The sequence below is a fragment of the Protopterus annectens genome, chromosome 1.part0, assembly GCF_019279795.1.
Source record: "Protopterus annectens isolate FY-2018-M chromosome 1.part0, PAN1.0, whole genome shotgun sequence".
NCBI lineage: Eukaryota > Metazoa > Chordata > Ceratodontiformes > Protopteridae > Protopterus > Protopterus annectens.
In genome coordinates, this window is record NC_056725.1 from 1,389,710,452 (window position 1) to 1,389,723,074 (window position 12,623).

General features: G+C 43.5%; 1 protein-coding gene across 1 annotated transcript in view; it reads right to left on the bottom strand.

The window, feature by feature from the left end:
• The window catches only part of MDN1 (midasin AAA ATPase 1), a 3,484,183-nt gene that overhangs the window by 3,128,230 nt on the left and 343,330 nt on the right, over positions 1–12,623 (bottom strand). The window contains exon 10 of the mRNA XM_044071809.1: positions 5,706–5,905. Within this exon, the coding sequence (XP_043927744.1) occupies positions 5,706–5,905 (200 nt within the window). The remainder of the gene's footprint in view (positions 1–5,705; positions 5,906–12,623) is intronic.

Genomic DNA, 12,623 nt, shown 5'->3' on the forward strand with positions numbered 1-12,623 from the left:
AGAACACACAAAAGAAAACGGACTAGATCTGGATAGCAAAATAACTACTAGTACATAACTCTAAATTAACTTTAAATTAGCTTTAAATTAACTTTTGGTTGAAAAACTGAGAAAATCCAGGCTAACTAAAGTAAAATATTTTACTCAGCCTGAGCCAGCAGAGGAATCCCAAATCTTCAAGTGACAAATGAGATCTGGGTATCTGCTGCTAGCTTCATGGGATAGAGTGCAGCCTCGAGCCAGCAAAGAGCTTTAGTACAAGGCCGAGTCAGAACTGATGCTTAGTTCCGAACCCAACCAGCAAAAAGAAGAAGAGATGGGAGAACATAACTAACTGTTATGCTTTGAATTGGTATTCATGGATGTAAACAAGTAAATTAATTTTGACAGTTCCAATTATTCAACCACCACTGGTGGGGTTCACAATGTTATGGCAGCCCGTTCACTAGTTAATTCCCCTTTGAGGGACATGAACAGTGGATTTGAAAATGGGGAATTTTTATACGACACCACTTATGCAACGACAAAGTTACTTTGTGAAGCTGAAGTTGATGCAGCGACTTTTGCGTTTCTAGTATCAGTTCTCCAGATGTAGTGCAGTTGACACATACTTAGGCACAGATTTTGGAGCATTGCAAAAGGATGTTGTGAATAGGGGGGATGCAGGCATTAAGTTAGTTACTGATGCACAGCTGGGATGACTGTCCTGAATCCTTGAATAATTCAGCTGCAAATATTTTTCACAGACACTTAATATGGTCGTTACCGAACCTACTTTTACAAGTATCCACGTCTATTGGGTCTAGTTCTAGCTTGTTTTCTGATGTTGAAAACACAGTTACCCCCAATAATTTTTGGGAGGTACCAGTTTGTATTCAAAATACAGGTAATGATTTTTCTGTGTATAACTTTTCAAGTTTCAACATTACAACTGAGCATGCCAATGTGTTAAGCAAAGAGTTGAGTTTCGTGCCAGCTAAGGAGCCAGACTTGGCTGAGGTTTTAATCAATTTAAAATTGTTTACACGTAAGCTTAATTTGGCACTCTGGTTCAAAAAGGACTCCCTGAACTCTGGCACAAACCCCAACAAACCTCTCAAAAAGCTAGTTCATTCAACCCACCCTTGAATGGCTGGTTATCTCTGAGAACATGTGTGAATTAGAAATTCAGAAATCTTTTTCTAAAAACAGCTAAAGACTACAACTTATCCAATGAGGAGACATTGTTATTCAAAGAATTATGTAGCAACATGAATATCAGGATAATGAAACCGGACAAGGGTGTGTCAATAGTTGTGATGGACGTCAATGACTATAATAATCATATGTATAAGTTGTTTTTCACCAAGACTTGTGTCCAGATATCTAAGAATGAGCTCAATATTGCCTATTCAAAAACTGATACCGGTCTTTATGACATGGTTATGCAGGGGCAAGTTAATAGTGACATGTACGATTATTTACTCAATCAGCATCCAGTGGTAGAGGGCATCTTTGGGATACCCAAAATCCATAAAGATCTCCAAAATCCACCTTTAAGACCCATAGTGGATGCGGGTAGATGCAAGACCTTCTACACAGCCAAATATGTGGACAGCCTGCTAAAACCATCAGTCACTGAAGTCCCACATATTTGTAAAGATTCTTGGGATTTTTTTGACCAGGCTAGCAAAGCTCAGGTTCGAGTGTTCGTGTTTTGGTCACAACAGATGTCCACAATTTATATTCTGTCATTCTCCACAAGGTAGGGTTGGGGAAAGTATTCTTTCTAACATACGACTGTTGAATAATGACATTAAGCTGGCTTGTACACTTATGGATCTGGTTATGATCAATTTTCTTTATTTTGAAGGCCAGTTGTTCAAACAGGCGAGTGGGGTGGCCATGGGGGCTTCTTGCGCCCCAAGCTTTGCCAACTTAGCTATGGCCTATTGGGAGAAGCATTATGCATTTAATAGTCCCTTTGCAGAATGTTGGTCATTCTATATTCGTTTCCTGGATATTTTTGTTGTCCGGGACAATTCTGTCGCAAAATGGAACACATTTCTCGAGTATATCAATGGTAGTACATCTTCCCTAACGTTTACCCATACCTTTGACTATGACTCAACGACCTATTTGGATGTATTGGCAACCAAGTATTATTCAAGAAATTGTTTTTGCTCCATCTACCGTAAAAAAAAAAAAATTCCTACTCTTACCTCCATTTTGACAGTTGGCATCCACAATTTCAAAAGAGGGCTGTGGTCAAGGGGCAGTCAGACTTGCTCGTATGATTTCTGATGCCACCTTCACTGATGAAATAGAAAAATTGATTGGCATGTTCAGTAAAAGAGGTTACCCCCATGAGTTATTGGACAGTATTAAGGAAAAAGTCAAGGGTAAGAGGAGGAATGTTTTTTTCACAAACTGCTACTACCTATTCCTGGTGGTCAAACTGATTATCATTTGGCTGGTAATAGCTTGTCCAAAGAAACACAACCAATAATTCTCCCTTTTGAACGTTCACTAATGGTCACCTTTTCTGTTATCTATGATGTAGTGGACACTATGTGATAGAACCTTTTAGAAATGAAACGTGACGCGAATTGTTCAAGTAGACCTAAGGGCATGTACGAATCCAATCATTGCAATGACTGTCAGCATATTTTATTATGAGACTCATTTCTCATCAGGAATAGGAAATATAAGGTAAAAAAAAACACTTTACTTGTGTATCCAAGGGGGTGGTATACAGAGCTCTTTGTCAATGTTGTAAGGCATTCTACATTGGAAAGACTAGTCGTAAGCTGAAAGAAGTTATGAACACTTGAGTGACATCAAGAAAGGGAAGAACAGTAATGCCTTGTATAGGCATACCTCAGCTTTTCCTAATCAACACTTCAAGTTTGTAGTGTTGGACTATATGGAATGGGATGAAAGGGGTTTTAGCACAGAACACCACCTCGACAGAAAGGAATCAACCTGGATTTTGATGTGTGATGCCCTTACCCCTCTGGGCTTAAATGACTGCTGTTCCATTACCCCAATCCTACAAATGAAAAGTAGGAAAGGGTAACTTATCAGTCATCTTTATAATTTGAAGAACAAACACAAATACCTACCCTATCTGGTAAAGAAGTCCCAGCAAAGAAAACCAAACAATTAATCCAGCAAGACAGACGGACTCCAAAACAGCCAGTTTCAATAAAAAACTTTTATTGTTGACACAAGTGCTTTCACAAACTAAGCCGCTTCTTCAGGTACCTGAAGAAGCAGCTTAGTCAGTGAAAGCGCTTGTGGTGTCGACAATAAACTTTTTTTATTCAAACTGGCCATTTTGGAGTCCCTTTGCATCTTTATAATTTGTTATATATACATTGTAACATGTTTGGCACTTTTTTTCACTTATACACACTACTTCAAACTGTCATTACATTTTCAAGTTTTTAATTATTTTAAGCATTATTTGTATTGGTCGGTTTTAACCACATGACTACAGGAAGTTCCTTTATGTTGTGTGGTTTATGTGATTACTGCAGTTCTGATGAAGTCTTGATGTAAGACTAAAGCGGCTTGACTGCTCTTTTTTGCTCAATAAATCTTAGTTGGTTGCTACTAGTTGTGTAGTTTATACTGGACTTGTATGCTCCCTGGACCTCCATCAGTTTTTATTGTTTGGTTCTTGGTTTCTCTAGTTGGATACACTAAAACTTTGTTTACAGTGATTCCTAATTCTGAAGATGTTAAGTCCATCTGGATGTTTTTGGCTAACCATAGTGGTTATAGTCATAGTTTAATTACTTCAATATGTACACTGCTAAATTTAATTTTGAGTAATATATTTTTGTTTTAAGATCAATATTACTTGCAGAAACTAGGAGTGGCCATGGGCACTCATTGGGCCAACAGTTAAGCCAACTTGGTGTTGGCGCAATGGGAGGATGACCAGGCTTTTAATAACAACCCTTTCAATAAGTTTATTAAACATTATGTGAGATTTGTGGATGATATTTTTGTGTTGGGGGCAGGTGAGGTTGATAAACTCCTTAAATGTGTTTCCTATTTAGAAGTTACTTCCGTGGTTTTGAAGTTTACTGTGAACTGTTAGACCACCACTGATTTTCTGGAAGTCACTTTGTACAAAAACTCACAAGGTGGCTTGGAAACAAAGCTTTAGAAGAAATTCTGTTGGAAAAACAGTGTATTGCATCATTCCAGTATGCAACCTTCCTATATTTTTCCAAAGATAGTTAAGGGCCAGACTTTTAAGGGTATCTAGTCTTTGTATGAATGATGACATGATGGGTGAGACAATGGGAAATCTCCAAGGGTTTTTTGAACAGAGGCTACCAGGTAAACAGGTAGGTCAAATACACTCTGAAGTAGCTCCACAGTAGAAAAACAGGGGGGGGGGGCTCCGTACTTTTCTAATGTGTATCGACATGTTCAACCCAATCACTCCAAATACCGGGTCAGCAGACCTAATGTACTTCTCACCTTTTCCAGCAATATACAGCAATTCTGTGATGTTATTAAATGGAATTGGCCCATTTTGCTAGTTGACAGCAAACTAGGGAATATTGTTGGTGAGCGTCCTGGTTTTATTTTCAGGAATAATATGAATATGAAAAGGTTATGTTATGGACCTAAAATGTCTCAGAGCCAACAAGGAGATCTTCCGTGTTAATTGCAAAGCCTGTTCTTCCATTGCCCTACATGCTCTTTATTCATCCAGTGACTGGACGTGTTTTTTCACCTAGGTTGACGGTGACTTGTAGGAGTAATAACTTAGTCTATTTAGCAACAAGCTGTACATGTGAATATTTTTGTGGGTAAGACTACACGCCTGCTAAGAGAACGCATATTAGAGCAGCTAGATAATATTCGTAATAAAACTCTCCCCAATGCCCTAGCTAATCATGCAAATTCATCAGGACATAATGTTTTTTTTATTTTAGGGTTTTACAACTAGTTCCACCTAGTAACAGAAGGGGTGATATTAACAATCAAGTGGAGATGCTTGAGGTAAAATGGAGTGTATCCTTACAAGCACATAAGTTTCCAGGTTTAAACTCTGGTTTTCCTCTAAGACCTGCCTTAAATAGGAGGCAGTGAATTCTGTTTAATGGATATAATTATTTTATTAACAGTTGCTGATTGAACATAAAATAAATAATCAATGTGTTTTGTGTTGATTTTTTTCTTCTACTTGGATCTGATGAAGCAGTAACCCCGTGAAAGTGCCAATTCTCGTCAAACTGTTTTATTATATACATTTTTGGTGGCTGTGTTGGTGTGCTCATTCTATTTTCATTTACTGTGTTTTTATAGTGTGAGCAACCTTCAGTAGTTTGGTATTGCTTTTTTTTTTTGCTAAATTAATAAACAAAGCAACTAGTGGGTCAATTGAGAAATTTAAGTAATGCCACCCTACCAAGCGATCACAACTTTTTTTTTAGCTAGCTGAGTAAGTTAAATCACCTCACATGAGTTCAGTATCCAAGATCTTAAAATCCAGTTCTAGCCAGATGATGCACTTGAATAATTCATCTACTACACAAAGTAAAGTTCTAGTGGGTAAATAAGTCAATTTACAGAAACCAATGCACACAGCTGTAAATAAATGTATATGTGGTACCAAACCCTAATAGGTAGCACAGCAGCCTAAGCATTTTTTCAAAGAAACATGCATCTTGTCCCCAACAGCAATACTAACCACTTACCTTAAAGACAATCCCCTTCCTTCAAGTCCTAGTTTTTTATCTTGTTCTTTCACATCTGAACTTTCTGCCAATTCTTGGTCATTACCAGGACTCCCAAAGGAGGTGTCAGAGGTTTGATGTCTATCCCCAGTCAGCTGGCAATAGATGTCCAGCAATCGCTCAGTTACAAGCTTGAGACTTGGATACCTGACCTGTAGTACCTTTAAGCACAACAAATAAAAAAAAAAAAAAGTGATTTTCTTTAGTCACACTAATACAGGTGTGTATACATGAAGTATATAATTTTGCAACTATACAGTCATCGGAAGACTAATTTCCATGTCAAGGGAGTATATAAAGCTGCAGGAAGTGTTAAAAACTTATTCAGTTTTCAGATACCATAAAATGCCAACTTATCAGTATCGACACCTTAATAAATACTAGCAAACATTTGTTGTATTAAGACCCCAATAAAATAAAACAAACTGAATACCCAACTTTGCAACCACGTGCTCCAGGATATACAAAACCATTTAACAGTGAAGAACTAAGGGTTGGGGGAGGGGTGAAATGTAACACGCACATTTCAAATATGAGCCATAATCACAGTATGATTTATAAAGTAAAGGTGTACAGCAAAGTGTCATACCACAACAGCAACATTCCAGAATAGAAACTACAATAAAAGGAAGACTGTTACTGGTACCACTAAGTACACTGCACCTTTAAAAGACCTCAGAGTTCCAGGCTCATATTTTAAAAACTAAACCATAGTCAGCACACTGCTTTCAAACATTTTAACAGGCCATGGAAAATTAACTCCAGTGTTTTATCAATGAACATTAAAAACTTTTGGCTAGATTCAGTCTGGCAGCAAATGGTGCAACCTGTTTAAATTAAATGTCAGGGACTCCAACAAGCATGTGCATCAACTTATGGATGAAAAGATGCGTTCTTAATTTAAAATAACTGCCTTCCTTCACAGGGCTGTGGCTAAGCTCAACTTCTACACCCACCATTCAACAAAAATATGCTACATCTGCATTCAAGAATATCTTGAGTGACCAAAACACACGACTTCACATACTAACTATATAAATGTATTCATATTCCTTATGTCCACCAGTTTGGCCCATAATGTTTTTTGCTCATCAATAAACAGCACAGAGATCTGGCATCAACATTTCTAATCAAGTAATTCACCACTCACACCTGCCTGAATTACAGGCAATACAGCAGAACTGTCTGGAAACACTCATCCACCACAGGATAAGGAAGGAAAGCATATTCTTGATCCAAAGACCATCTGCTTAAAACTGTATATTAAAGTACAGTTCTGTAAGGCTACCTTACCTAAAAGCATTTAAACAGGACTCTTGCTGCAGTACAATTCCTTACACATGGGAATTAGCTGAAGGTGGTTTGAAACCCATTTGACCCAACTTCCACAGCAGCTAGACATCACAAAACAAGATGGTTTTCTGCCCTTGCCAAGGGCATTTTGCATGATGCTATATTATAAAACTGTTATGCAGTACATTATCAAGTGCTTCAGAAAACAACATGTATATCTAAAGGACCAAGGAAGTGCAATCAAGGCAAAATCAATACTGCTCTCCACAAAGAGGTCTGCATAACCAAAAGAGGTACCTAAAGAAGGAACTCTTTTACAGTAAAGATAATGACCAAGGAGGCTACTGCAAGGAGTATGCACTTTTCTAACCAACCAACAAAGATGCGGGGAAAGTCAGAAACAGCCAAAGGATGGGGAGGTCTTGACTGATGCTGATCCTGTTATTCAAACAGCAACATTTATTAACAGTACCCCAAACAACTGCCCCATGTTTATCATAATCAACACCGCTGCAGCTCGATTCTATACACATGGAAAGTACTAAAGCAGGCTATTACTCAAACATCTGGATTGATAGGCTGCTACACAGTACCTCACGTAACTGCAGTGAAAAAACAGGTCCTGAATCTAGAGTTCTTTCCAGTTTGGAAAAGGTGTGAATGGGGTCGCAGATGTTCCCTCATAAGTCTTGAGTTAATACATTTATAAAATACTAGTGATATCTGCCTTACTGCAATCTGACCTCCGCAAACTCTCTAGCAGTTAAATCGCTCTTAGCTGTTATCACAAAGTTAATAAGAAGTTATGTACTCACCATAACGTTCCATCTGAGTAGATAAACTTCATTTGTCAGCAACCTGTGGGTATCGGATCCGAACCAGCAGTTTTCAACAGCTTAGATCCGAGCTCCTAGCTCCTCCCCCTACCCATAAACCCCTGCCAACCCTGACTGACCTCAGATCAAGTTTGCCCCCAAGCAGTAACTGCTACAGATTTATCAATTTCGAAGATCATCTCTGAAGACAACAAATGTGAACAATCGAAGGTCAGGGGGAAGGAGGGGGGGACGGTTGCTGACAAATGAAGTTTATCTACACAGATGAAACGTTATGCTGAGTACATAACTTCTTAATCTGAAGTAGCTAACTTAATTTGTGCAGCAACCTGTGGGACAGAGTCCCCAGCTACCTGAATCTTGGGCGGTCATCATGGAAGGATGTTCCGGAGCACTGCAGAGTCAAAGGATGCTCTCCCTCTGGAGATAATATCCAGCTTAAAATGGTTGATAAAGGTATGAGATGAGGCCCAAGTGGCAGCCGAACAAATATCATCTAAAGGAACCCTGGATCTAAAAGCGGCAGAGGTAGACATAGATCGGGTAGAAAAGGCACGGACTCCCTGAGGCGCGGGCCTACCAGAACTTTCATAAGCCAAAAGAAAAAATTGCGATATCCATCGAGACAACATAACGTTGGATACCTATTTACCCAAATTCATTTTGGCAAAGGAGACGAACAACTGGTCGGATTGCCTATGACCAGATGTCCTGTGAATATAGAATCAAAGTTGTCTATGCACATCCAACAAGTGTAATTTGTATTCTCCTTTGTTGTGATAGTTGGGAAAGAAGACTGGCAGATTAATGGATTGGTTGATATTAGATTCGGAAGCAACCTTAGGGAGAAAGGAGGGATTGGTCCTAAAGTACTCTATCCTTGTGGAAGGTTAGATTACGGGGGTTTGACACCAAGGGCCTGAATTTCAGAAACTCTTCTAGCAGAGGTGATGGCGACGAGAAAGGGCGTCTTCCAAGACAAATACTTGAGTTCCACTGAAGCTGCAGGCTCAAAGGGGGGAGCTGTCAAAGCCTGAAGCACTAACGACAAATCCCACGGAGGTACCACTTCCTTTACCGGAGGTCTGAGCAGGAAGGTGCCCTTCAGGAAGGTCTTGCACAGCTTAGAAGTGATCAAGGGACACAGATCATGTCCGACATGGTAGTGAGAGATAGCTAGTTGAACCTTGACAGTGGAACAGCTAGCTCCCTGGTGAAATAATCCTGATAAGAAGTCTAGCACCACAGGTAAAGGAGCTGTGAAGGGATCCAAGTTTTGACGTTCTGCCTAGATAGAGAAAGGTCTCCATTTGCTGCTGTAAACCTTCCTAGTAGAAGGCTTGTGGGCTGCAACTAGAATAGCTTTGACTGGGGAAGAGATGCCGGGAGTCCTGGCTAGGAGTGGAACTGGAGCAGCCAAGCTGTGAGCTTGAGGCTGTCCAGGTTCGGGGTCAGGAGACCCAGAGGGTGGGAGATCAGATCCGGGAGGGGATCTAGAATCCAAGGAGGATTCACCAGATGAGACCAAAGGTAAGGAAAACAGGTTTGACGAGGCCAGAATGGGGCAATAAGGATAATCCTGCTCCCCAACCGGCTGGCTTTCTGTAGAAACTTTAGCATCAGGGGGAGAAGTGGATAAGCATAAAGCAGACCGGGAGGCCCAACATGCACCAGAGCGTCTCTCGGGGATTCCCCCACTTGGGCAATTAAAGCGAAATAGCTGTTGCATTTGGTGTTTGAGGGAGAGGCGAAAAGATCGTAACAGGGCTGCCCCCATTTGGCAAAAATCTGATTCGCTACGTGCGGATTGAGAGACCACTCGTAAGGGAAAAGGATGGTGCGACTGAGTTTGTCCGCCAGGATGCTGGACCATCCCGGAATGTGCGTTGCAATGAGAAAATGGTTGGTGGAGATCGCCCATTCCCACACTCTCATGGCCTCTCGACAGAGCGGGTAAGACCTGGTTCCCCCTTGTTTGTTGATGCACCAGACAACAGACATGTTGTCCATCTGGATCGCAATTGTCCCTACAAGAAGAAGGTCCTGAAGTGCTTGCAACGCTAACGGCACTGCCCTCATCTCTAGGACATTGATATGCAAAGAGGACTCCGCATTGTTCCACGTGCCTTGGACAGTCCTGCCCAAAGAGTGCCCCCCCCACCCGAGGCGAGAGGCATCCGTGGTCACCATGGCCAGGGGAGAGGCCATAGAGAAGGGGCGTCCCGTGTGGAGATCCAGAGATTGCAGCCACCACACGAGAGCCCTCCTGCAAGCCTTGCTGAGGGAAATGGGATGACTCAGAGGGTAGTGAAGAAAAGACCACTGGACTTGGAGGGTCCACTGTAAGTTCATGTTCAGACGTGCCATATGTAACAAGTTGATTGCCGCTGCCATTGAGCCTAGAGCCCTCAGGACCAATTCCGCCAGAGGAGAAGATAGAAGGATGGCCCGCACATGAAATCTCAGGGTTCGAAGTCTCTCTGGGGTTAAGAAGGCTACAAGATTGATTGTGTTTAACCAGGCCCCGATGAAATCTGACTCTGGTCGGGGTGAGAGCAGATTTGTCCATATTTATTGTGATCCCTAGCCAGGGAGCAAGGCGAAGAAAATAATCCCTGGCTGTACAGAGGAGATGCCTTGTCGAGGCGGTCAGGAGCCAGTCGTCCAGGTACGGGAAAACCTGTATTCCCTGGAGCCTCAGCTGGGCTGCTAACACTGCTAATACTTTGGTAAACACCCTGGGGGCTGAGGTGAGACCAACGGGGAGAGCCCTGAATTGGTAATGACTGGCCCCTAGCCGGAAGCGGAAAAACCTCCTGGATCGTCTGTCCATTAGAATATGATAGTACGCATCCTTGAGATCTATCAAGCACATCCAATCGTTCTCCCGTAATAGGGGGAGAATAGACTGAAGAGTGACCATCCGGAACTTTTCTTTGGTTACTGACAAGTTCAAAATGGAGAGATCGAGGATTGGTCTTAAGTCCCCAGTCTTTTTTGGCACCAAAAAGAACCTGGAGTAAAAACCAGATCAGAGCTGGTCTGGGGGGACGTGTTGGATGGCTCTTTTTTCTAGGAGCTGCCGGATTTCCGCAGCTGCGACCTCCCTCTGATCGGGTGGGACATCATGGAGGTGTTTGTGGAAGAGAAGAGGGCAAGAGAAGGGGATCTGGTAACCTCTGGATATGATTCGAAGCACCCAGCAGTCTGTCGTGATGGACTCCCAAGCTGCCAGGTGCCTCGAGAAATGCCCCCCCCTCCCCCCGACTGCCTCCAGAGTGGAGCAGTCAGGCAACCTTTCAGGGCTGTTGCGTGGGCCGGTCAGAGAAAGGTTCTCTGGACCCAAAGTTCTTCGGGCCCCCTCTGCCTCTAGAGCGGCGTCCTCCCTGTCCTCCTCTGCCTTGGAAGGACTGGGGGTCCAGAGCAGACTAATACTGTTGCAACGTCCGGAACCACATCTTTTTCTGTCCCTTTTGGTTCTTGGAGAAGGACCTCTGGGGAGCAGAGAAGCGGACTTCGACGGCAGACGTCTTTCCGTCCTTTTCGCTCTGGACCAAGGTGTTGCGAACGGTCTTCCCAAATAGGGCAGAACCATCAAAAGGGGTATTTGCAAAAGACTCCTTGAAGGGTTCCGAGAAATCACAATGCCGGAGCCAGGCCTGACGCCTCATGACGACACCTGCTCCGCTGGCTCTAGCGGCTCCTTCCGTGGCATGGGATAGTAGAAATGCACCTAAGAGTGGCCATACGGGTGGAGTACAACTGTTTGTCCTCCACAGACATGGACTTAGGAGACACAGTTTATTCCTTAATAAGACCCCGCTGCAGCCGAATAACGTGTGCCATGTAGTTCAGTGACCTCACTGAGAAGGACACTGAACTAAACACCCGCTTCCCTAGGCGGTCCATCGCTCGGGACTCCTTGCCCGGGGGGGTGGACAGAGAGGCTCTCCTGAGCTAGTACCCTCTTGGTGGCCACCGCCATCAACATGGCATCTACAGGTTGACCCTTGCTTCAATGGGGCCTGTCGGCAGGGGGACTGAGGATCCTGTCAGGTAGCTTCAGGAATGGCTCCACAGTGTCCAGTTCCTTCCACGCCCTGGTGGTAATCAGGTCCACCAGGGGTCGGTTGGAGGGGACACCTAAGAGGTAGAAGGGCCTGCTTCAAATGCCTCCAGGAACACGGCTTTGTCCGAGGTCGGCTTTGGGGCAGACCACCCTCCTCTGATCCTGAGCATTTCCATGATGTCCCCAAAGGGGACATCCTCGGGGGGGGGGGTGACCTTGGGGAGCCTTACCCTTCCTCCAAATCCGTGTCTTCGGTCAAGGACTCAGGGGAGTCCAAGTGCCTCCTCTTGCACTTCCGCTTGTGGGGGATCTCCTCGGGGGGCTGTCCAAGGAGGCCTCACCAGCAACATCCTGTTCCAAGGGAATGACCTGGGACACTGAAGCAGGCTGTCCCTGGGGCCGGGTGATGGAAGTCGGACCCAACAGAAAAGGAGTGCGGGGTGGAGCTGTGGCAAGGACAGGGGGCCTGGAAGCAGTCGACAGAGCCCTCTCTACCACGTCGAACGCAAAGGGAGAGACGCTCTCTCTGGGATCTGAGAGCGGGCCTCACTTGGATCCGACAGGCGGATCTGGGCCGGCACCAGCACCGAAGGCCCAGTATGCTCCGACCTGGATGGCGCCGAAGGCATACTGAAACCCTCTGATCCGAAGCTCAGCCCTCGGCTACTAGAGCTCGGATCC